Here is a 23,426-nt window from a genome sequence, read left to right on the forward strand (position 1 = left end):
AAAAAAAAAAGAAAAGAAAAAAAGAAGGGAATTCTTTTATGTTATCACCCCATGGTCATCATAGTATTACAAATTCCATATTCCACTGCCAACTTGTCTCAGAAAACTTCAGTGTGCGTGAATATTTAGTCGCAAAACATACCCTCCAGATCTGGACCCAATATGGGGATGGTTAATAATTGAATTTATGATAATGTTTAGGAATATAGTTGCAGTCTAGTGCTCTTTAATTGGAAGCGATTGTCTGGTGACTCTACTCTCCTTTTTCCGATCTTGAATTCAGAAATTCATTGGGAGCTCACAGGATGGGATGCATTCACTGGAGACTCGTGTACATGGTCTAGAGTTGGCACTGGATGAGATTTCCCATGACTTAGCCATGCCAAAAGCAAGGATATCAGGCACTGAATTAGCAGGGAACATGTGCTGTAAGTTACCTGGTGTGGAATTCCTGAGCTCAAGAATCTGGAGAACGGAAGGTCGGTACCCAAGCTCAAGGTTATCTTCTGCTGGGGTAGCTGCGATTCAGAACATCGGTGATAAAGACAGGATAACCAGAGATTCCGGCTCCGGGGTGGTGATGGAGGTGGATTTATTGTGAATCCACTGGCACATATTCACAAAGAGATACCATTGGGAGTTGGGACTACACCCCAACAATCGGACCTACCACTATTTAAAGATACTACGTTATGAGTGGTTTTTAACCGTGGTAGCACAAGTTCTACATTGTATTATTATCCAATAATGCCCAAGAGGGTTTTCATTTGGTGATAGTCCGATCTGGTTCTTGGATGGGTTTTAATTTCAGAAATCCAATTTTCAAGACCATAATAAAAGATTTTGAGATTTAGTGGAGTTTTCTCAAATTATATTTGAAATAAGGGAGAGGAATTTTTATGCTGCCCCATTATATACGCCAAAGGAGCAACCGTCAATTTTAATAGGTGTCGGACCATATAAAGGGGCTCCCCCTGTGTTAATGATAAGAGACGACAGAAAATGTGAGAGGACATACAAATAAGGGGTCGCATAATGACCTTTTTCGCTTAAAATAAATTAATCAAAACAATATTTGTTTTAAATAATTTTATCAATTTCTTCTTTAATTTCATATGACATATATATATATATATATATAGCAATCTTATACATTAATTCAAAAAGTGAAAAAAAGATTTTTTTGTTGACAATTAGTGGATAATACAATGATGTGCATTGTGTAATGTATATTAAAAGTGTTGGACTACATAGCAGAGACTAGAGAGGCCGGTGAGAATTTCTACATTGTAAGCTAGAGATGTAAATGAATAGTCAAAAATTTAGATTCGTTACGGAAATGTATTTGTCTATTATGATATTTATTTTGATAAGCATATATTGAATAAGAATTTAGATATCTTTTGATATAAATCACCATCCAAAACTGTTTATTTTTCTTGTTTAAGTTATTGTATGTTTTCTTGGGGTAGGTACAAAGTATGGGGTTACCATTTAGGATAACAGTTAGCAGAAAGAGACATGACAGTGGCGTGCATAGATTACAGGAAAGTTGTCTTAGTTGCAGCAGAACCATGTTGTAGGCCATAGTCTATCCTACCTGAGCACACTTGGTGCTTTTATAACATCTTGTCCATGTTCTATCTGTTATAGAAAGGACACAGTTCCAACTTTGATCAAATATTTTCAAATATCTCACCCAAGTTAGAAAAACATGCCAGCATCGATTTTTTCACAATATGCATATACATTGTCTCTTACTTGCTTGACTCGCAATTCTAAATGTCATATGATGAGATTATATGCAACGCTGTATATGGAATTTCGCCTTCACTTCCACATGGTATTCTAATCACCTAATAGTAGTGAGTCTAGTGACCAGGAATTCCACAAGAAAACCAGAACTGCAGGGCAAGTAAAAAACCAGACTAGAAAGTGAAGAAAATAGAAAGTTTCTAAATTTGAAAGAGGGCTAGACAAGAATCACTGATGAGTTCAGTCCAGCCACAGGAACAGGTGAATCAAAAGTTGCAATAAGTTGAACAGTTGAAGATGGACTAAAGAGAAGAACAGGGATATATTGGGTAGGGGGAAACCAACATCAGAGTTGGTTGCTGTTCAAACTGTCAAATTTTGGAATTTTGGTGAGAAAAAGTAATACAAAGGGGTTGATTGGATGATCCTTCTCAAGATTTACGGATTTATTATCTCTTGAATTGCTTGCTTTTTTATCAGAGTAATCGACTCGTGTACATACTTCTCTTAATTTATATTCTCTGTTAAGGGCAGCAAGATTTCCTACTTGTTCATGCCCTTAAGAGTTGGATTGAAACTGCCTCTGATGGCATGAGCAGAGGGAGGGGACAGGGGAGGGGATGGCGGAGAGGGTGGTGCTAGGTGTGATATATCCAGTGATGTTCGTTTGAATTTTTTGGAGATGATAACGATTGCTCAGTTGCAAAGATTAGAATAAGAAACAAAACAAGGTAAAAAATTTCTATTTCTTTGGGATTTTACAATTAGCGGCCATGGGCGCCCCATACAAAGGGAAGAGAAGGGGAGAAACTCACGGTGCTGCAGGATGTGTCGCAGATTTCCCAGGTGCCGAAGAACTCCCAGCTTCGAAGAACAGATCAGAGATCATCCTTTGACCCTTACTGGCCTCCCATTCTTTTAAGTAACAGGAGAGGGTATCAACTAAGTACGGTGGGATTTTCCTATACTTGACAAAACAGGCTTCATCAGCAAGCCGGTCAGCTTCTTCTAGATGCCATTGTGCCTTCTCCTTCATTACTCCAATCAATTTAAGGAAGCTCTGCGCCTCCTCTTTGTGGGCCTCTGCTCTAGCCAACAAAGACAAAGTCTCTGATTTCTTCTTCTCTGCCACATCCCTTGCCAAACACCGCAGCCAGGCCCTTCCCACCAATGCCCTCAGGGCAGGAAGCTCTACTCCCATGGCTTCTCCCTCTCTCAATGATGATACCCAGCCACGGGCTTCCCTTTCTGATAGCGATCCATATGTTTTGTCTCGCATAGAATGGAGAATTCGGCATAAATTTATAAAGAGACCTGATCGAATGGTAACGGTGTTCACAGAGCATAAGCCAAGCTCTCGCTTAAAACAGTCCATTAGTTGCCGTGCCTCTGTCTGGTAACATGAGGGGAAGACAAAACCAGGCACGCCCCTATTGAGATAAATCACCTTGAATTTCTCTCCTTCAAAGGGATCTATGAAGCTTTTCAGGGTATAGTCCCATGTCCCCTCGCTTTCAACTTCAGGGGCTTGGGGTGCTGGAGGTACCACTTGTTTTTGCCAATGCACCACTTGAAGAATGTCAGACTCTTCTGGAGATCCTTCAGGACCTTCATTAGGAGCATCTTGAGGTAAATTGGTAAGCCTCAGCTTCTTCGTCGGCGGCATCAGATTAGCAGAGTCATTCGTCGATTGCGAAGACCCAGATTGATGCATGTGTGACCTTATCTCAGCCATTGTTTCCGGCGATTCCAGAATAGGAGAAGGAGACTGTGGAAGATCTACAAAATCAAGAATTCAAGAGTGAATGAGTTAAACAATCATGTCGAACTCATTTAGATCAGGTCTCTTTATAAATTTATGTCGAATTCAACAGGAGTGAGTAGTCTAGTCTACCATTTAGATCATCCATTCTCCCACGTTGTGGACAACTGACTACTGTAGTGGACTCCTCTGTTTCCTGGACGATTGAATGTTCTTCAGCTCTTGGGCGATTGAAGCTTACAGCAGCATCGTGACCAGCATCTGATGCTAAGGGTGTCTCCACTTTCTGCGCATCATCACCTACCTCTTCAGCCGATACAGGTGCGTCTCCATCCTGTACTTTTGCCTCCATCTCTGGCTCTGTTTCAGGCTCTGGTTCATGAGGAGGAGATTGAACTCGTTGACTATGCCAAGCACCCATGAAGTAGCCCAACTCAGTCCGCCCTTGAACTCGACGAACTCGTTCAGGGAAATTAAGCTTAGCTTTGGTCCCTTTGAACCTAAGAGCCGCCTTGTCATAAGCCATGGCTGCATCCTCAGCGATATCAAATGTGCCAAGCCACACTCGCACTGCCCTCTTTGGGTCACGTATCTCTGCTGCCCACTTACCCCATGGCCTCAGCCTTACTCCTCTGTAATGCCGCCTCCTCATGTTCCCTTCACAATTCACAGTTTCAGAACACAGACACAAACCAGAAGAAGAAGGTTATAAAAGAAGAATCGGGTAAAGATACCTTGATCCTGCATAAGAAGATGAGATGGGTCGTGAGACTCTGGTGCTATTGTTATTGGGTTTGATTGAATCTGATGAGCCACGTCTTGTTCATTAATCATTTCGATTGCAAGAACAGGAAATGGTTAGAGATGAAGGAGATTAGTGTGGGCAAGGGTTAGACTGAATTTGAAATTGAAGTCGAAGGAAGCATCGGGGGACAAGTTCACGTGATTTGCTTGGAGAGACTCCATTCATTTGCCGAAGAATTCCCATTTCCCTACCACCTATTCACTCTGCCAATTGGAAAAAATGAGGAATCCTCAGAATGGTTTATCTTTTTTGTGATTTGATTGCTTGATTGCTTCAGGCTTTGGGCACTAGCTAAGCTGATTGGGACCTCTTCACAAGGTCAATAAAGGCTGCGTTACCTGCGTCTGAAATTAAAACGGAGGGACATAGAAGAGCCGCGTGAGAGGTAGCTTTACCAACAAAAAAAAAAAAAAGAGAGGAAAAAAAGTCAAAATCGATGGCTAGCTCCCCGGTCTCGTACTCTCATTTAATTAATGGGATGGTTCATTCGTGTTCCTTAACGTTTGGGAGATTCAAACAATCGGATGAGTCCAAAATATTTAAGTAAACGAATTGTTTGTTATTTTATTTTATTTTTTGGTACAAAAGTATACCAATTCAAAAACAAGGAAAAATTAGTGACCCAAGTTGATAGAATTGCATGTATCCACTCAAATAAAGAAAATTCTAAGACCAGTAGTTCTAGGACAAAGTTTTTCCGTCTGGATAAGTAAGCAGTGAATTTTTATTCAACATGGATTTTTTATTTTAAATTAAAGAAAATTGATAGTGTCACCTTCAGAGAATGTCATTATTAAAGCGATACTTCCTGCACAATGTCAAATCATGCTCGTATCTCTAAAGTTTTGTTCATCCACCCAAATAAGAAAACAAAATTGAACTTCCTAAAATATTCAAGGTCAATTCATCTTCTCTCCATATTTTTTTTTTCATGTTATTTATTTATTTATTTGATTCATTTTTTTATTTTATTTTAAATGCATATGTTGGATCCACATCCTCCTTTCTCTACAGAAGGTCGTAGCATCACCCACTTGCAACACCCCCTCTCTGTCCCGCTCTCACTCCCTATCCCATAGAATTCCACCTACCCTCCCTTGTCATTCCTACCCCATCTCTTCCGTCTAAATTGATGTGGATGATGCTCTCCTACACACGTTAGGCTTATTGGTTCACACATATAATTAGTTGTAAATGAAAACTAATATAGTTATTCCACAAAAGAATAGTATTTTTTGAAGTCTCAACTTGGTCCACTTTTGCTTTATGCCTCCAAAGGAGTTGATGTTTTGATTAAGGTGCTAGCAAAGGTCCAATTTTATCTATCTCAGGTTTTCTTTGTTAATGAATATTTTCTTCTTCTCATGTATTTTTCAACTAAGTCGTTATCAATGAATAGTCATTAATTCTTGGTGGAACTATGGGAGAAAGATCAATTTGGGTAATTGCTTATTATCAAGGGATGTCTCAAATTCTCGATTGACTAGTCTTTCTCCGAAGTTCAAATAGAATTCTTGCCACTTGACCGTTTAATGTCCCCATGGTCTAAGGTTTGGTGGCAAAGGAGTGGCCATGGAAGGAAGGGTATGGATCAACCTAAATGTTAAATCTAACTTATCAAGGTATCTTCCGCCCACCCATTCAGATTTCCAAAACCTAAAAATTAATAAAATCATAAGATGAAAGGTTATCAAACTGTACGGATATCAAGTGTAGTTGCAATTTGTACTTTTGGAATTTAGTTTTTACGTGACTCTGCAATCGAAACGAAGGCAGGCAAGCAGGCGGTGGCGACCTGATGGTACAACGGAGTGGAGATTGGGTGAAAGGGGAGGGCAGAGAAGCAGGGGATGGAGCGAGGTAGGGGTGTCAACGGTCCGGGTCGGTGCGGTTTCGGTGTGAGTTTGGAAGTGACCGAAACCGACCCAATAAGGATTTATCGGTTTCGGTCCGGTGTCGGTTTCGGTGCGGTTTGGGTTCGGGTTGGTACCGGTTTGGATTTATTAGGTTCATTTCGGTTTGGATCGGTTTTTTAAACCGGTATGGAGCTATTAGGAAACAACCAAATGATGAATTGTTGAACTTCGATTTCTTAAATCGATTTGTAACCGGGTTGGTTTTGATTTTTGGTCTAGTTTGAATTCGATTTTCCATACAAATGTATACAAAACTATTCAAATTTTAATTTTTTTAATGAATTTTGGAGTGTTTCGGTTTCTTACCGGTTTGGTTTCGGTTTCGGTCCGGGTTTTGAGCCGGTTTCGGTTTGGTTTCGGGTTCATCCGGTTTTCGGTGCGGTTCGGTTTGGTTTTGGGGTTACAATACTTGAAACTGAACCGAACCAATAAGGCTTCCGTTCGGTTCGGTCCGGGTTGTTATCGGTTCGGTTCGGTCCGGCAGGTTTTACCGGTTCGGTTTAGGAATTGACACCCCTAGAGCGAGGGTTGATGAGAACATGGTGGGCTTGCCAACACTAGACGGGCATGGTTCCTACCCAAGAAAAAAAATATAGAGAGAGAATGAAGTACCATGAGATAGGGGTGTAAGTTTAGTGCTAACGATCTGAACCCGCCCTAATCGGTCTTAAGCCCAAATCCTGTCTAACCCGACTATGAGGGCCAACCTAGCCCAATCCAACCCAACTTTGTGTGGGATTGGACCGGGCCTGGGTTGAGGCATAGAAAATCTAGTCCGACCCTAACCCGCCCTGAGTCTAATCCTGATTATTATTATACTTTGTAGAATGCAAGTGTCTCTCCTAACCAAGGGAGAACCATATTTAATGGTGAGAGTTTCTTATTGTTGTCATTGTGTTTCTTGTGTAACAAGAATATGATAAAAATTGTATAGCCCAAAAAGAGAGCACAAAACCAAAGGAATAACCCATTGCTACAACCATGAAATAAGGAATGATGAAAGGTGGGGGATTGTAGTACTTGAGTTTTTTTGGTCCTTATATATCGGAAATTAAGCATTATTGTAGATCAAGATGAAATTCTAACAACAATGAATGATTGGATTATGTCTTAATATGTTGGTTTTTGATGAAGGGATTAAAAAAAATGTCACATGGAAAAATAGGGGTACATGGAATCTCCATGAAATAATGATGAAATATCACGTTCAATATAGTTTAATGAAGGAATTCATTTTAGCATTTTAATTAAAAACGCTTTACTTCAAATCTATTAATTTTCTTAATGATATGATTCCACTAAGAAGACCAGTTAGGGTCAACCCGACCCAACCTTGAGCCCTATAAAGTTGGGCCTAAGCATGAACTTGATAGGTTTGGGTTAGGATTGGGTTGAGTTTTGGGATCTAGGGTTGGGTTAGGGTTGTAAGAAACCCAGTCCAACTCAACATTATTTCACCCCTCCCCCATGGGGTATGTAAGGAAGTTCTTTTTNAAAAAAAAAAAAAAAAAAAAGAGAGGAAAAAAAGTCAAAATCGATGGCTAGCTCCCCGGTCTCGTACTCTCGTTTAATTAATGGGATGGTTCATTCGTGTTCCTTAACGTTTGGGAGATTCAAACAATCCGATGAGTCCAAAATATTTAAGTAAACGAATTGTTTGTTATTTTATTTTATTTTTTGGTACAAAAGTATACCAATTCAAAAACAAGGAAAAATTAGTGACCCAAGTTGATGGAATTGCATGTATCCACTCAAATAAAGAAAATTCTAAGACCAGTAGTTCTGGGACAAAGTTTTTCCGTCTGGATAAGTAAGCAGTGAATTTTTATTCAACATGGATTTTTTATTTTAAATTAAAGAAAATTGATAGTGCCACCTTTAAAGAATGTCATTATTAAAGCAATACTTCCTGCACAATGTCAAATCATGCTCGTATTCCTAAAGTTTTGTTCATCCACCCAAATAAGAAAATAAAATTGAACTTCCTAAAATATTCAAGGTCAATTCATCTTCTCTCCATATATTTTTTTTTCATGTTATTTATTTATTTATTTGATTCATTTTTTTATTTTATTTTAAATGCATATGTTGGATCCACATCTTCCTTTTTCTACAGAAGGTCGTAGCATCACCCACTTGCAACACCCCCTCTCTGTCCCGCTCTCACTCCCTCTCCCATAGAATTCCACCTTCCATCCCCTACTTTCCTACCCTCTGTCGTTCTCTCATCAACTACCCTCCCTTGTCATTCCTACCCCATCTCTTCCGTCTAAATTGATGTGGATGATGCTCTCCTACACACGTTAGGCTTATTGGTTCACACATATAATTAGTTGTAAATGAAAACTAATATAGTTATTCCACAAAAGAATAGTATTTTTTGAAGTCTCAACTTGGTCCACTTTTGCTTTATGCCTCCAAAGGAGTTGATGTTTTGATTAAGGTGCTAGCAAAGGTCCAATTTTATCTATCTCAGGTTTTCTTTGTTAATGAAAATTTTCTTTTTCTCATGTATTTTTCAACTAAGTCGTTATCAATGAATAGTCATTAATTCTTGGTGGAACTATGGGAGAAAGATCAATTTGGGTAATTGCTTTTTTTTTTGCTAAAATTTGGGTAATTGCTTATTATCAAGGGATGTCTCAAATTCTCGATTGGCTAGTCTTTCTCCGAAGTTCAAATAGAATTCTTGCCACTTGACCGTTTAATGTCCCCATGGTCTAAGGTTTGGTGGCAAAGGAGTGGCCATGGAAGGAAGGGTATGGATCAACCTAAATGTTAAATCTAACTTATCAAGGTATCTTCCGCCCACCCATTCAGATTTCCAAAACCTAAAAATTAATAAAATCATAAGATGAAAGGTTATCAAACTGTACGGATATCAAGTGTAGTTGCAATTTGTACTTTTGGAATTTAGTTTTTACGTGACTCTGCAATCGAAACGAAGGCAGGCAAGCAGGCGGTGGCGACCTGATGGTACAACGGAGTGGAGATTGGGTGAAAGGGGAGGGCAGAGAAGCAGGGGATGGAGCGAGGGTTGATGAGAACATGGTGGGCTTGCCAACACTAGACGGGCATGGTTCCTACCCAAGAAAAAAAATATAGAGAGAGAATGAAGTACCATGAGATAGGGGTGTAAGTTTAGTGTTAACGATCTGAACCCGCCCTAATCGGTCTTGAGCCCAAATCCTGTCTAACCCGATTATGAGGGCCAACCCAGCCCAATCCAACCCAACCCTGTGTGGGGTTGGGCCGGGCCTGGGTTGAGGCATAAAAAATTCAGTCCGACCCTAACCCGCCCTGAGTCTAATCCTGATTATTATTATGCTTTGTAGAATGCAAGTGTCTCTCATAGCCAAGGGAGAACCGTATTTCATGGTGAGAGTTTCTTATTGTTGTCATTGTGTTTCTTGTGTAACAAGAATATGATAAAAATTGTATAGCCCAAAGAGATAGCACAAAACCAAAGGAATAACCCATTGCTACAACCATGAAATAAGGAATGAGGAAAAGTGGGGGGTTGTAGTACTTGAGTTTTTTGGTCCTTATATATCGGAAATTAAACATTATTGTAGATCAAGATGAAATTCTAACAACAGTGAATGATTGGATTATGTCTTAATATGTTGGTTTTTTATGGAGAGGAATAAAAAAAGGGTCACATGGAAAAATATGGGTACATGGAATCTCCATGAAAGAATGATGAAATATCACGTTCAATATAGTTTAATGAAGGAATTCATTTTAGCGTTTTAATTAAAAACACTTTGCTTCAAATCTATTAATTTTCTTAATGATATGATTCCACTAAGAAGACCAGTTAGGATCAACCCAACCCAATCTTGAGCCCTATAAAGTTGGGCCTAAGCATGAACCTGATAGGTTTGGGTTAGGATTGGGTTGAGTTTTGGGATCTAGGGTTGGGTTAGGGTTGTAAGAAATCCAGTCCAACTCAACCTTATTTCACCCCTATCCCAAGGGGTATGTAAGGAAGTTCTTTTTGTTTTTTTCCTCTTAGGCCACATAAGTGATAAGTAGCTTTGGTGGGTGTAAAACAAATTTTAAACTACTTATCTTATAATTAATATTATTATTTAGTGAATTTGGGTAATTTCTCTAAAAAATGATCCTAATATTTTGGTGTAAAATGTGAAAATTAAATTAAATAAAAAATTAATATGATATAAATAATTGTTCACTAATATACGACGTCAACAGAATCATAACATTGAGTTGGAATAGAATTTTTTTTTTTCTTGGCAAACATAACTTTACTTCTAATAACGTCTGTTATAAACGGATTTCAAATAAGATGCAATGTGAATAATATCTTAGACAATTATAGCTGAAATAGGTTTTACATTCTAATATCTTAGACCGTTGGCATTGCCACTCCCGCGGATTTAATTGGATTCGAAGAACAAAGTCAAACGGACCATCATCATCTAATATGATGGAGTTGATTTTCTTTGACATTAGAGGTCTTGTTGGTAGGAAGGAACTATCCAACTGTGTATATACCCATCCACCACCGGATTTGAGCCGTGGCACTGATCATGCCTCGCGATGAAGGGTTTTCGTATTCGTTTTTCTATTCATATCTCTTAGCTACAGAATCTATATTCTACACAAGTATCATATTAATAAGACTTAAAACCCTAATCTCTAAAAAAAAAAGAAAAAAAATCCCCTTAATTAAATATATTTTGTGTACTATTTTTCAGATTAGCAACGTGCATGAAAAACATCTTGTTTTTTGGATATCATGGCGTTTTTGGCTAAACTCACTTTTTTCCCTTTAGTCTCACGATGACGAAGTTGTATACAATTTTTAAAACAACAAGCTCTTTGGATTCTCACAAAGAGAATCTCTATCACATCCCCCATTTCCCTATTTGATGTAGAGCCTATTTTCTGATGTTGTTCCTTCTTTTTGTTTATTTAAAAAATTAATAATAATAATGCATGAAAAACAGCAGATTGAACCATTATAATCATTCTTCCACTATATCTTCTTGTAATTTGGTTAATTTATGGGTTTTTTTATTACTATGTTTAGTAAAATGTAACGATTTATTATTTGCTATACGATAGTGCATGGGTTAGTTAGTTCATGTGATAGAAGGCTGGATAAACTTCTCAAAAATAATCTTAGCCAAAAAAAGAGTACATGAAGTAGTTAAAATTACAAGATATGTCATTTTGTATATTATATTCATCTCCATTTATGCCAATTAAGTAAATTTACTAGAACTTTGAACAAGAATTTTAAAAGCAACTTTCCTTCTTTATTTTTGTTGACTAACACTTAGGTGTTGAGATGCATGTGGAATCCTCCATCATATGAATTACATTCAATTAGGAGCATGCGTCATACTTCACTAGGCATAGTGATGCCTAGAAACATCCTTTATTTATCAAGTCAGATTTCTATGGATTGAGATTTATTTATGGATAGGAACCATCACTCACACATGCAAGTGTGAGATAGGAACGAAATTTAGTTGTTGCCCGAATTGCAGTAAAGTCATTCCAATCCCTATGGCAACTAAAGAAATAGAATCTAAAAGGGTATTTTGAAAAATATTATAACCTAGGAGGATATATGTGAGCCCTAGGGGAAAGTGAATAATTCCGTTTCTTTGGTTGCCAACAGGGGTTGCAACTCCGGTAGCAACCAACTTTTTTCCGTGAGATAATATCTTTTATTAAAAGCAATTTGTGCATTTAGAAATTTACATGTCAAGAGGAAAGAGTGTATTTGAAGAGAGAAGCGCAAAGCAATATACCCATCATTTACCCTTTATTTATAAACTCTTCTTTCGTACGGTTTATGGTCCTTAGGATATGTATATTATTTGATAGAGATCTGTTACCAAAGAAAACTGGCTAGGGATCTTGGTGGGGGTGTGTAAGATTCATGGGGACGGCACGTGGAAACTATAGCACAAGTTATATGTGATTGCACCACCTAACCAACCTAACCAATTATTATTTTCTCTTCATGGTCCCCTCTCTCCTCCATTTAAATCTTAAACCATCCAAGACCCTATCCATGAACTCCAATTGATATAAAAGCTTGTGAGGATATAAACTGTTTGGCTAGGTTTCATTTTCACTCTTGTTTTGGAAAACTGAAACCAGTATTAATAATCAAAATTAAAAGCCTTGGAAGTGAGAGAGAGAATGAAAGCTTCACCTTATAAACTATCTATGCTAAGACTTATATGCAAGCACGAGCCAAGATGATCACACTGCATAAGCAATCGAAGGAGTAAAGACATTGATCGAGGGTAACCATTGAAACTCATGGAGTACTGCGAGTACGAGGGTGCGCGAGCCGCCGGGCTTCCAAGGTTCCATAGGTGGCTCAAATGGATGAAGAAGAAGATGATGAAGAAAAGAGTAGCAGAACCATCTCAAACTCATCTGAGTGTAGTTTTAGGTCCAAGTCTGAATTTGCAATTGAGTAAATTCTTTTCCCTTTCTTCCTCTTACCTTTCCAAATTTGGGATATTTGCAGATGATGGTGGTGATCAGGACAACAGAGATATGGTTTCTTCAAGTGATGATAGTTTTGCCAGGTCAATGGATATAAGTTCATGTATTCGTACCAATGAGTTCAGGTTAGATTTTGTTTTTGTCTTATTAAATTCTCCGCGAAGAAGACAATAACTGTAGATACAACCTTTTTACCTTTCTTTTTTTTTTTTTTTTTTGACTTCCAATGGGCAGAGTATTTGTGGGAACATGGAATGTTGCTGGAAGGTCTCCAGGGGAGAGCTTGGTTGTAGACCTGGACGATTGGTTGAACCTAAAGGAGGCCCCAGACATTTATGTTATTGGGTACGTATAGGTGATTTCTCACACTCTATTTTATCACAACATTCGCTCTGATATCATTTGTTAGTAAGAGATTGTAGGTTTCAAGAGATAGTGCCCTTGAAAGCGCGTACTGTACTAGGAGCAGAAGATGCAACTGTAGCAACAAAATGGAACTCTCTCATAGGGAGAACCTTGAATAGAAAATACAAGGTGATGGGCAGCAAGAAGATGGTGGGTATCTTTGTAAGTGTTTGGGTGAAGGAGGAGTTGAGGAGGAAGTATCAGATCTCCGACGTTATAGTGTGCACAGTGGCTTGTGGGATAATGGGTTGGTTGGGGAATAAGGGATCAGTGGCTGTGAGCTTCTCCATGGAGGGGACTAGTTTTTGCTTTGTTGCAGCACACTTGGCCTCTGGAGAGAAAAGAGGGGATGAGATGCGAAGGAATCATCAAGTTTTGGAGATCTTTAGGCGGACTTCTTTCCCTCTCCCAAGGGTATCTCACGATGATGCCCATTATAATCCTCGTCCCCTCAGCATCTTAGGACACGAGTAAGTCCTAATTCTCTACTCTCTAATTACTTTGGTATGGTGGGCCACTGTGATTTTCGGGTTCAAATCTTTGGTAGTGAGCGACGAATGACAGTGAGGATCTAATGATTGGGAGGACCTTGGTATGCACTCTAGTCGTTAGATCTTCATTGCCACTTGCTTTCTCACCAAAAGATTTTTATGCACGATTTTGTTATGGGTAGTGTTAGTTTTGCTGATTAATGGCTATTGCTACAATTGTTTGTTGGATGAGAGAGACGCAAGTTATTACAAGATAGTAGACCTGATCCACCCGGACCACCACTCCCACAGTCCCACCCCCAGCCAAAATAGAAAAAAACAAAGAAGAAAAAGTTGTGGCATCCTCACCTGTGATATTTAAAGTCAATTAATGCGATTGGATTCTCCCACAAATGGAGTATATTTTTTTTTTCTAACGATGGGTATCCAGGCCTTCGGCCTGACTAGTCCCGCGGGCCCATATTGACCCCACAACAGCATGAACTAGGTCATTCAACTTTCACTGAAAGCAGTGAAGAGCATTAAACACCCTCGGACTCGTACCAAGTTCGTTGCTCATCAACTGTGCTACCCCCTTGTGTTTTTAACCTCAAAAGTATGAAATTAACCATAGACTAAGTAAATATTACAAGAACAAATGTCTAAGGATAGCTCTAAGAATTGACTAACTTGGTGGTGAGCCATATGCAGTAGGATATTCTGGTTTGGGGATCTGAACTATAGATTGAACATGGAAGGTAGTGTGGCCAAGCAACTCATAAGGAAAGGAGAGTGGAGAGCTCTACAAGAGTTCGACCAGCTTCGGATGGAACAGGCTTATGGTGGCGTCTTCCAAGGCTGGAGAGAAGGCCACATTGACTTCGCCCCCACCTACAAGCTGCTTACTAAGTATTCCTCCTCCATCTCTGCCGATGGCTTCCCTCCCCGGTCCACCACCAAATCATGCCGTTCACAGCCATATCCACCGCTGCCACCAGAGAAGCAACGCACTCCTGCATGGTATGTATGATATTAATGTAATGTTTTCATAATGTATGGATTAGCATCCAGTCATTGTATGGGTAAGAATTTAATAAGCTAAATTATAATGGATGGACAGGTGCGATAGGATACTTTGGCACGGCAAAGATGTGAAGCAGCTCTCTTATCTCCGGACTGAGAGTAAATTCTCCGATCACAGCCCCGTTTCTGCCCTCTTCTCCACTCACATTGAATTTCTCAACACACTTGAAGCAGACACCAAACCCCCCCCCCCCACACGCACACTATCGTTGATGGGGTGAGTGAATCATCGGCAACCTGAAACGAAAGCTGTAAAGGCAACGGCATTCGCATCATCGCCGGCCATTTACTTACACTAACCCAGATCAAAGAAGAAGGTAAGGAATGCTGCTTTATGGATTTGATGATTGTGAAGCTCACTGATACAACTATATGATATAAGAAGGATTTAGTTTCTTACTACTTGCCTTCCTGAGACTATCCAAACTCCCTTATTCAACCTTGTTGTATAACTTAATTTGGGGTCATTAGCCCACAAATGATAATACTTGGTCAACAGTTATGTTGGGCCCCCTTTCTTGTTGCGCCCAATAACGTACCCGTACAGAGGGGTCATTCTTCCTTCCATCATTTGTGGGGTGATAAAATAGAGGTGAAAGATTCTTACAATGCCAGTATGTGGACCACTTTTGCAAATTTTTTTATTTTTTTTATATTCATCATGAACTGTGAATTGTCTAAAATAACCCTCTTGAAAGATTCGGATGGAGAAACCCTCAGATTCCCACATAAATAAAACAGTTGGGTTTAATTGGATTAGATTCTGTAACAAAGGACAGAACCTAGGTTGATTGGTTTTGCTGAAATTTAAAATGGGAAAGATTCTTACTTGCACACTTTTTGTGGGATTGAGATCCTCTCCAGCACCTAGGGCACGCGGCTCAGTATGTATCGGACGCTTGGGATGACCTCGCTCTACTCTTCACATGAAATCTTATTTTATATTAGGTCATCATCGCTCACCCTAAATTGTATTCATGTTTTGTCTACTTTTACTTGTTTCTGGCAGAGGTAAGAAATGAGTTGGTTATTATAATTGCTACTAATTGTGAAGTAGTATTAGTAGTAGTGTATATTAAGTAAAATAACTACACCAACTTTCCCCGTTTCCAACAACCACCCATAATGTAATCAATTTTTGGTTGAATGGAGAAAACAGAAACATGAAAGGAGCTACCAGGCCAAATCAATAAGCTTCAGACGGTGATGAAAATCAATTCCATACACGTTGAGCACAACCTTATCCGGCTGAAATGCAAAATGACACTCATATTAATGCTTCCTCATGCTCCCATTGGTCCCATACAATCGCAAGGCCACGCTCCCTCCAACTCCCCACAAGAATCACTTCTCCCCTCGTTTTAGGTTAATAATCTTCCTATTCTTTCTATTGGTTTTCTTGCTTCCCTCTTCCCCCTTCCCCTCAAATCCTCCAAGGCAACAACAGCTCAGCGTGGCCCCCTCCTACAGTCCCTTGGACTCACACCCAATCACCGACACTATTTTAATGGCAAAAGTGAAAGGAGAAGGTTAAAAGAAGGGGCCTGTAGACGCTGTAGTAGTGTAGTGGGGACTGGGGAAGGTAACTCTTTAATGGGTTTAATAAGATACGCTCTACCCCCAATCTACCATGTTCTTGCTATATTGCTATTGGTGTAAAAGAGAATAAATTACTTACCAGCAATAGTGAGTAAAGAGAATTAAAGCCTTAAAAGAGTGTGAATGGACTTTTTTTTCACTTGAGCAAAGGACAGGGAAGGTAGCCGTTTCTTCTCCTTTCCCTTTCAAGCTTTCCTTCTTCCATCATTGCCTGTGCCCCTCTCTTCTTCCATCGCTTCTCTTAGCTTCTGCAGGCCTCCCCACCCAACCCCCTCATCTGCAGAGATCCACCCGTCACATGGCATCATCTCCCCTGTAGTAAGTACGTTTGGGCAGCAACATGGATACAACTCCCAAGCAGCAGCACCGCAAGCGAAAGCGCTTCTTCAGGCCCTCTTTCTCCTCCTTACTCTCCCACTACTACTCCGTCTGGCCGCTCATTCTCTGCTTCTGTTGCTTCGTCTTTCTCCTCTTCGACGGCTTCTCCACCATTGGCTCATCAGCCTTCCGCCCTGTTCTCATCGTCTCCCGCTTGCCTTTACTGTCAGCTTCATCATCTACAGCCACGAATTCTATCCTCCTACATACTACCTGTGATGTTGATGATGATGATGGGTTTTTGCCTTTGAAGGTTGAGGATCGGGTCTTGTTCCGGGACCATGTGTTACTGTTTCTCTCCAACTCCAACAAGAAATCTCTGCAGCGTCTTCACCTGGGCAGAAAATTGTATTGTGTATACAATAAAATCAGTAACAGTAACAATTCGAATGAGGTAGTGGAGGAGAGCCGCCGCATCTCACTTCCCATTCTCTCTGTGGACGAATTCGATGGTTCCAGATCAATTGCTCGATGTCCCACTCCACCTGCTAATTATTCCGCTTTGGTTTTTCTCGAGAGGCTTCGAATTAGAAAGCAGCATAACAGAGGAGAAGAAGAAGAAGCTGCGATGTTAGGAATTGGAATTGATCAGCCAGTTAATTCGTGGGAGAATCTGGTATATGGTGCAGCTTTTGATGGAGACACGGCAGTGGTGTTCGTCAAGGGATTGAATCTTCGACCTGACAGATCCTCGGATCCAACCCAATTCGTCTGCTACTTCGGTTACGGGGATAGGGAGAGGCATCCTAGATATGCTTTCACCAGTGCGGCCCTTTCTGCAGCACAGGAAGTTGTCCGGTGCTCACTCCCTGTTAGTATTCGAAACAAAATAGTTAGAGATCACGGGATCTCAGTCACCATCGGTGCAGCTTCATTGGGAGCGTTGGGCCGAGTTGGAACTCCTCCCCTTTATATCCCTCTACCTTCCGTCGCAAATATCTTCAATTCCGCCGCCACCACCAAGCATAAGAAATATGAGCTTTGTATGTGCACCATGATATGGAACCAAGCCTCCTCCCTCCGGGAATGGATCATGTACCATGCCTGGCTCGGGGTTGAGCGCTGGTTCATCTATGACAACAACAGCGACGACAACATCAAGCAAGTGATCGATGAACTCAATCTAGAGAACTACAATGTCAGCAGGCACGTCTGGCCTTGGCTCAAAACCCAGGAAGCTGGTTTCTCCCGCTGCACTCTCATGGCAAAGAACGAATGCAATTGGGTGGGATTCATGGATGTTGATGAGTTCTTCTACTTCCGTGTACCCATTTCACGCAGAATGATCCGTAAGTTGGGGTACCCAGGTCGAGATTCCCTCAAATCCCTCGTCGCAAATTTCTCTTCCTCAGCAGTAATCGGTGAGATCAGAACAACCTGCTACAGCTTTGGACCGTCGGGGCTGAGAACACCTCCCTCACAGGGAGTGACGGTGGGCTACACATGCCGGCTTCATAGCCCTGAGAGGCACAAGTCCATTGTGCGCCCCATTGCTCTCCACCATACCTTACTCAATGTAGTTCACCATTTCCGGCTAAAGAGAGGGTACAGGTACCTAAACCTGCCCCAAAGCACAGCTGTTATAAACCACTACAAGTACCAGGTGTGGGAATCGTTCAGGGCAAAGTTCTCCCGAAGGGTTGCCACCTACGTCGCTGACTGGCAAGAGAACCAGAATGAGGGATCCAAGGACAGGGTTCCTGGGCTTGGAACTGAAGCAATTGAGCCACCCAATTGGCCACTCCAGTTCTGTGAAGTATGGGATACTCGCCTAAGGGACTTCGTCGTGGCCAACTTGGCTGATCCTGCAACTGGTATGCTTCCCTGGGAAAGCTCTCTTCGGGAATGGTCTATGTAAATGAATCACTTGTACAATCACACTCATTCTTTATTCCCATCTTTTCACCTTTTGTCCTGTTTTTTGTTTTTCCTAACATGGGATTCAGAGAAGCCATGGTTAATTATAGGGTTTTACATTTTGTAATTCAGTAAGGAGGACATCACAAGATAATTTTTTCCCATTATGATTGATTTTATTGAATCTTTTTCAATTTCTTTAATTCTTTCGGTTTATTCACTGATCTAGTTATGTGAATTTCTATGGGCAAAGAAACATATACCCCAACCACAGGAAAGACTTCGAATATAACATCAAAGGAACCTAAATCAAGTCAGTACCTAAATGAAGAAAGACCAATCTTTGAAAACCATATTTCAGTTTTCACAGATCTCATTAAATCTGAAATATTATGAATCAGTATCTCTGTAAAAAAATATTTTACGTGCTACACAGCCATGCGTTCCCAGCATATCTCATTGACTCTAAGTCGGAACAAATAAAAAGTAGATATCAGATTACATCACAAAATTGAGAACACAACAAAAACCAAGAGTTGATGCTACATGACGAAACTCCTCACTGGTTTTGATCTTGAGATCCTTCCTTTTCCATCTTCTGCAGAAAAATTAAAACAATATAAAACCAACTTCAAGTCAGAAAGCCCTACAGCAACAACAAACAGCAGCATTATCAGATGGATAAACACCATAACATGAAAAATGAATGGATAAAACCAGGAAAAGGTGAAAAAAATGAATAGGGAAAAGGTAACAATATGACAACTCATGCTGCCTGATAATTAAACAATTTCTGGACTGGGCTCTTGAATTGGTTGAACTGATAGCCACCTAATTCCTTGACTGATCATCCGCCAGAGAACCTCAATGCACAAGAGCCAGAAGAATCCAAATGATCTAGTTGCCCTTTTCAACTCATAGTTTCAGACCACCCAAATTGTTCTTCTAAAGATGTACAATTTAACCTAGAAAGTAAAAATACTACAGAACATCTTTATATTTTTCACACACACACACACCGACCCCCTCCCCAAGCAGGGTGCCAGCAGTTTTCATAGTCAACATTGAAAGCAAGCATAACTTAAAACCAGATATTACCTGCAATGAATAACCACAAAAGGGCTACTGCAACATAAAAGAAAAACGGTTCCTCGTGATTCAAAAGATTTAGAGACCTTCTAAGCTCCACCTTCAAATTATTGCACTTGAGTACACAATTAGACCTAATATATTTGGAACTTGCAGGGTGAGGCATCAGAGAAGATCTATTGATCCAAAAACCCAAAGAACTACTATCTTACTAAAAGAAGGCGAGACATACCAGGTGATACATTAAGGAGTAAAAAGGTTGAAAAAAGGAAAAGATAAAACATGTATGAGTGGAGATCCTGTTGGTGTACGATGTCTTCTATTCCATCACAGTTTAATCCATACAGTACTGGTACAGTGCCTCAATAGGCAGGACGACAATCCTGCTAATATTTTTCTGAAATGCAAGTAATACTGAGAGGTGTGAGGGACGAGCGCTATAACCCTATTCTCCATTGATAGTGAAGCAGGATCTCATCTCACTAAGCACGTAGGCAACCTTGCTGAACCTCGTAAATTTGTGTGCATTGTTTGTTCTGTTTTTCCATTATCTTCTGTATCGTTTTAGGGTTGCGTTTCTACAGATCCATTAATCATGATTACTTGACAAGCACTAGTAGTCTGGTAAAGTCTGCTTCTGGCTATGGATCAGCAAATGAATGAATTAAAATGGTAAAATGATGTACAAGATTATAGTCTGGGCATATCCATACTGCAAAACAAAGACAGATTATACTTGGACCTCCACCTTTGGCATTGCCATTGGCAAAATCCAAGACTAACTAAATGACTGAAGAGGCTACCTCCCTTTTTTTTTTATTTTATTTTTGGGTAAAAGAAGAGGCCACCTCTGGCATAGCCAACAGCAGACTCCCCAGTCGTACAAAGGAACAGCTTTAAGCTATCAGGTTACAAATCAATATCTAGGCCTATTCTGTACATCTCAAGATACATCACGACTAACAAAATCTAGATGAGAAGACCAAAAAAGAAGTTCCAAAGAAGTGGGTCCTTTTTTAGCCAAAAGATCTGCAAAGAGAACACAATGACTAATTCTCCAAGTGATCAAAGGGAAGTAATTTTTGAGAAATAACCACTGCTGCATGGAAATCCTAGAAATGGCCTACTTCTTTTGAAGTTATACCGCTTGAGTGTCACATTCAATCCAAAGCTTGGAGTAATGCTTCTCCTTTGCAATACTTAAACCAGTCAAGAATGCAAGAAATTCTGCACTAAAGTTTGTTTTGATTCCTAAAAACTGAGCAAAGCAGACATAGGGATACTGTGGGAGTCTCTGAATGTACCTCCTCCTGAAATACCTGGATTTCCAAACAAGCAGCCGTTTACATTAAGCTTATACTAGCTTCACTACCTCTTCCAGTTTGCTCCAAGAAAGAAAAATGAAATTCCACCATTTAGAATATTTCTGACCAAATTTTCCTAGAATTTTTTTGGTTATGGTTCACTCTTTATTGACGTTTACCCTTTATGTCGTTAGCCATCATACCATATTGTACAAAGTTGACTTTTCAACCATTTTTTTTTAGGCTTTATATAGACAGGTGGCAAATGTGTTAAGAGTTGAGACTTACCATGAGTATATGACAATAGAGAAAATTATCACAAAATGGACAACCAAGTAAGAAACCGGAGTATATTAAGTTTAGAAGAATTGAGGCAGCCCATTTAGTTTTGGCTGAAGATAAATAGCCCAAAACCATTTAAAGCAAGCTGTGTAATATTTTGGTTGAAATAGCTGTTCAAACAATATTACCCAATACCCTGAACTTCTCGATCAATATGTTTCAGTGGGTTAAGCCATTTTCACCTGACATCTGAAACCAAATACAATACAGAAGTATTTGGACCGTATGACTGGCTTAGTTTAAAGTCCACAAATAAATTAGTTGAATGACTGACCCCGGGCAGGACCCAAGATTTAAGTCTGGTCAACTTCCATAATTAGCTACCCAAAACAAAGTCATTAAATCATGGGACTTTTCAGTGAAGTAGTTTTAATCGTCCACCATTGAAATCTTAGGGTTTGAAGTTGCGCAGGAGAACTCCTTGGGAACAGGTTAGTGTGTGTGTCTGCACTCAAGTGCAAGAGAAAGAGGGAACATCTAAAGAGAACAAAAATGATACTTCAGTGAAGTAACTAGATCCAAATACCCCAGGGAAATTAATAAAAAAGGAATTAAAAAAAAAAAACATACGAAGACAAAGAGGATCAATCCAACCCACAGAGACATCAACTGACTTCTACTCTAGGTAATTAAAGGATCAACCATAATTGTCCTTCAAGTATCATAGAGATTCAATTTTTCCCTTTTGATGGACTTCAGGTAATTTTTTTCTTTTTTTTTTTCTTTTTGGGATAGGTGTGGACTTCGTGTAATTTTCACAACTATGGGGAAATTTCCATATTTTCAAATAAATATATTTGAAACTCTAAAGGATATCCTCAAAGATATTTCGTGATACTTAGTAGTTATTTAGTAACTACACTAAGTAGGAAAGTCCCTATCTTCTTGGAGTACAATAAAAGTAAGCTCTAGGTTAAGCTACCATATAATGGGATTCTAACCACCTAGGGTCTAGAAAAACAAGAGTTTTTCCAGCGTTGCAGGATTAGGAAGTAGGAATAAACCAGAATTTTAGAGGAGTCAAAAAACCAGACCATCAGTGAGTCTGATCTGGCCGAATACTCTGGTTGAAGGCTGACCTTGACTGCATAGGTAATCCTGTTAATTTTGGTCTGAATCTGACAGGCAGATTCTGGAATATGATAGAATCCCAATGTGATTAGGATTCCAGATTAGAAGTCCAGAATCCCAAATTCGATTGGATGTACCAGAAGATTCAGAATAGCAACTATTAATGAATGACCAGCGACTGAGACTAACAAAGTTAACAGAAATCATTCAATAAAAAATCAGAATAATGTCCTATACTCAGATTTGCAAAATCAGTACAAAAGACAGAACTTTGAAGAAGTTGACAGAGAATAGGACAATTAGAATCGATTTGCATAGACGGAATTCTGAAACAGAACATTAGCTATGATATCAAACAGAATTCAAAAGGCAGAATTTTATGTTAACAGAGAAAAAAATCAACTAAAAATAGTTGAGGTTTAATTAGCAAACCAGATTAGAAGAATGAAAGATAAAAGTATGCACAAGGAAGAAATAGATAATTTGACCTGTTTAATAGATGGAAGGAAAAGATAAGAAGAAAAGAGGATATGAATCAGGAATCCCACCTGATCCACAGGGCTAGGCCGGCTGGCAGGCATCCCACCAAACCCTAGCTTGGAGTCCCACCAAGCGTTCCTTGGAATCCCAACAAGGCTTCACTGCATCTAACAGCAAAACAGAGCTCTGAATCTCACAAAACTAAAGGACTGAAAGCCAATTATATTCATTTCTCTATTTAAACCAGTTCAATAAACCCTACAAATAGGCTGGACATATAAGACGATGAGACTTTGAATTGTATAAAAAATTTCTTACAACATGCAAGGTACGTTCAGAGAACCCAGCTGCAACTAGGTTTAGGTAGGCTAGCATTACTACCTTTCCATTTACAACTATTCTTACCATATCTTATGGCTTCTAATTAATTCTAAGATCAGATATTCATACTTATGATATGCTACATAAATCTGAGAGACATTAATTTATGTTAAATACTTGAAGTTGTGGATATTTTTCGTGATTTCTCAGTATTGTTAATGAAGCTTTTGCATGGAAACTTGCTTCTATGAGGTTTACATGCAACTTGCTTCTAATGTGTCTTTACGT

The 23,426-nt window shown here is 39.6% G+C and overlaps 4 protein-coding genes and 1 long non-coding RNA gene across 10 annotated transcripts in view; 3 read left to right on the forward strand and 2 right to left on the reverse strand.

The window, feature by feature from the left end:
• LOC122075387 (TORTIFOLIA1-like protein 4) overlaps nt 1-853 on the forward strand; it is a 6,997-nt gene extending 6,144 nt beyond the window's left edge. For all 6 annotated transcript variants that reach the window (XM_042640382.1, XM_042640384.1, XM_042640380.1 and 3 more), the window contains one exon: nt 284-853. In XM_042640382.1, the coding sequence (XP_042496316.1) occupies nt 284-601 (318 nt within the window). In that variant the 3' untranslated portion in view covers nt 602-853. The remainder of the gene's footprint in view (nt 1-283) is intronic.
• A 1,611-nt stretch (nt 854-2,464) lies between these two features.
• Nucleotides 2,465-4,627, reverse strand: LOC122076080. Its single transcript, XM_042641365.1, has 3 exons — nt 4,252-4,627; nt 3,650-4,174; nt 2,465-3,534 (listed from the first exon to the last, which is right to left on the reverse strand). The coding sequence occupies exons 1-3, from the start codon at nt 4,349-4,351 to the stop codon at nt 2,567-2,569; spliced, it is 1,593 nt and encodes a 530-aa protein (XP_042497299.1). The 5' UTR covers nt 4,352-4,627; the 3' UTR covers nt 2,465-2,566.
• A 7,738-nt stretch (nt 4,628-12,365) lies between these two features.
• Nucleotides 12,366-15,333, forward strand: LOC122076553 (type I inositol polyphosphate 5-phosphatase 4-like). The gene is made up of 6 exons (XM_042641910.1): nt 12,366-12,683; nt 12,762-12,864; nt 12,974-13,084; nt 13,162-13,614; nt 14,326-14,634; nt 14,735-15,333. The coding sequence occupies exons 1-6, from the start codon at nt 12,548-12,550 to the stop codon at nt 14,916-14,918; spliced, it is 1,296 nt and encodes a 431-aa protein (XP_042497844.1). The 5' UTR covers nt 12,366-12,547; the 3' UTR covers nt 14,919-15,333.
• Nucleotides 15,334-16,338: 1,005 nt separating this feature from the next.
• Nucleotides 16,339-18,734, forward strand: LOC122076551 (glycosyltransferase family 92 protein RCOM_0530710-like). Its single transcript, XM_042641909.1, has one exon. The coding sequence runs from the start codon at nt 16,637-16,639 to the stop codon at nt 18,530-18,532; it is 1,896 nt and encodes a 631-aa protein (XP_042497843.1). The 5' UTR covers nt 16,339-16,636; the 3' UTR covers nt 18,533-18,734.
• A 123-nt stretch (nt 18,735-18,857) lies between these two features.
• LOC122076554 lies at nt 18,858-22,879 on the reverse strand. The gene is made up of 2 exons (XR_006139513.1): nt 19,630-22,879; nt 18,858-19,177 (listed from the first exon to the last, which is right to left on the reverse strand). It is a non-coding gene; the product is annotated as an uncharacterized LOC122076554 (long non-coding RNA).
• Between the last annotated feature and the right edge of the window lie 547 nt (nt 22,880-23,426).

Source organism: Macadamia integrifolia, chromosome 4, assembly GCF_013358625.1.
Source record: "Macadamia integrifolia cultivar HAES 741 chromosome 4, SCU_Mint_v3, whole genome shotgun sequence".
Classification (NCBI taxonomy): domain Eukaryota; kingdom Viridiplantae; phylum Streptophyta; class Magnoliopsida; order Proteales; family Proteaceae; genus Macadamia; species Macadamia integrifolia.

What these genes read in the sequence shown, in the direction of transcription:
- LOC122076553 (XM_042641910.1), top strand. Translation starts at nt 12,548, where the DNA reads ATGGAGTACTGCGAGTACGAGGGTGCGCGAGCCGCCGGGCTTCCAAGG. An exon ending in TCATCTGAGTGTAGTTTTAG is followed by an intron (nt 12,684 to 12,761) that starts GTCCAAGTCTGA and finishes GGATATTTGCAG; the next exon opens with ATGATGGTGGTGATCAGGAC. An exon ending in CTCAGCATCTTAGGACACGA is followed by an intron (nt 13,615 to 14,325) that starts GTAAGTCCTAAT and finishes AGCCATATGCAG; the next exon opens with TAGGATATTCTGGTTTGGGG.
- LOC122076080 (XM_042641365.1), bottom strand. Translation starts at nt 4,351, where the DNA reads ATGATTAATGAACAAGACGTGGCTCATCAGATTCAATCAAACCCAATA. An exon ending in TCTTCTTATGCAGGATCAAG is followed by an intron (nt 4,175 to 4,251) that starts GTATCTTTACCC and finishes TGAATTGTGAAG; the next exon opens with GGAACATGAGGAGGCGGCAT. An exon ending in GAGAATGGATGATCTAAATG is followed by an intron (nt 3,535 to 3,649) that starts GTAGACTAGACT and finishes TTGATTTTGTAG; the next exon opens with ATCTTCCACAGTCTCCTTCT.
- LOC122076551 (XM_042641909.1), top strand. Translation starts at nt 16,637, where the DNA reads ATGGATACAACTCCCAAGCAGCAGCACCGCAAGCGAAAGCGCTTCTTC.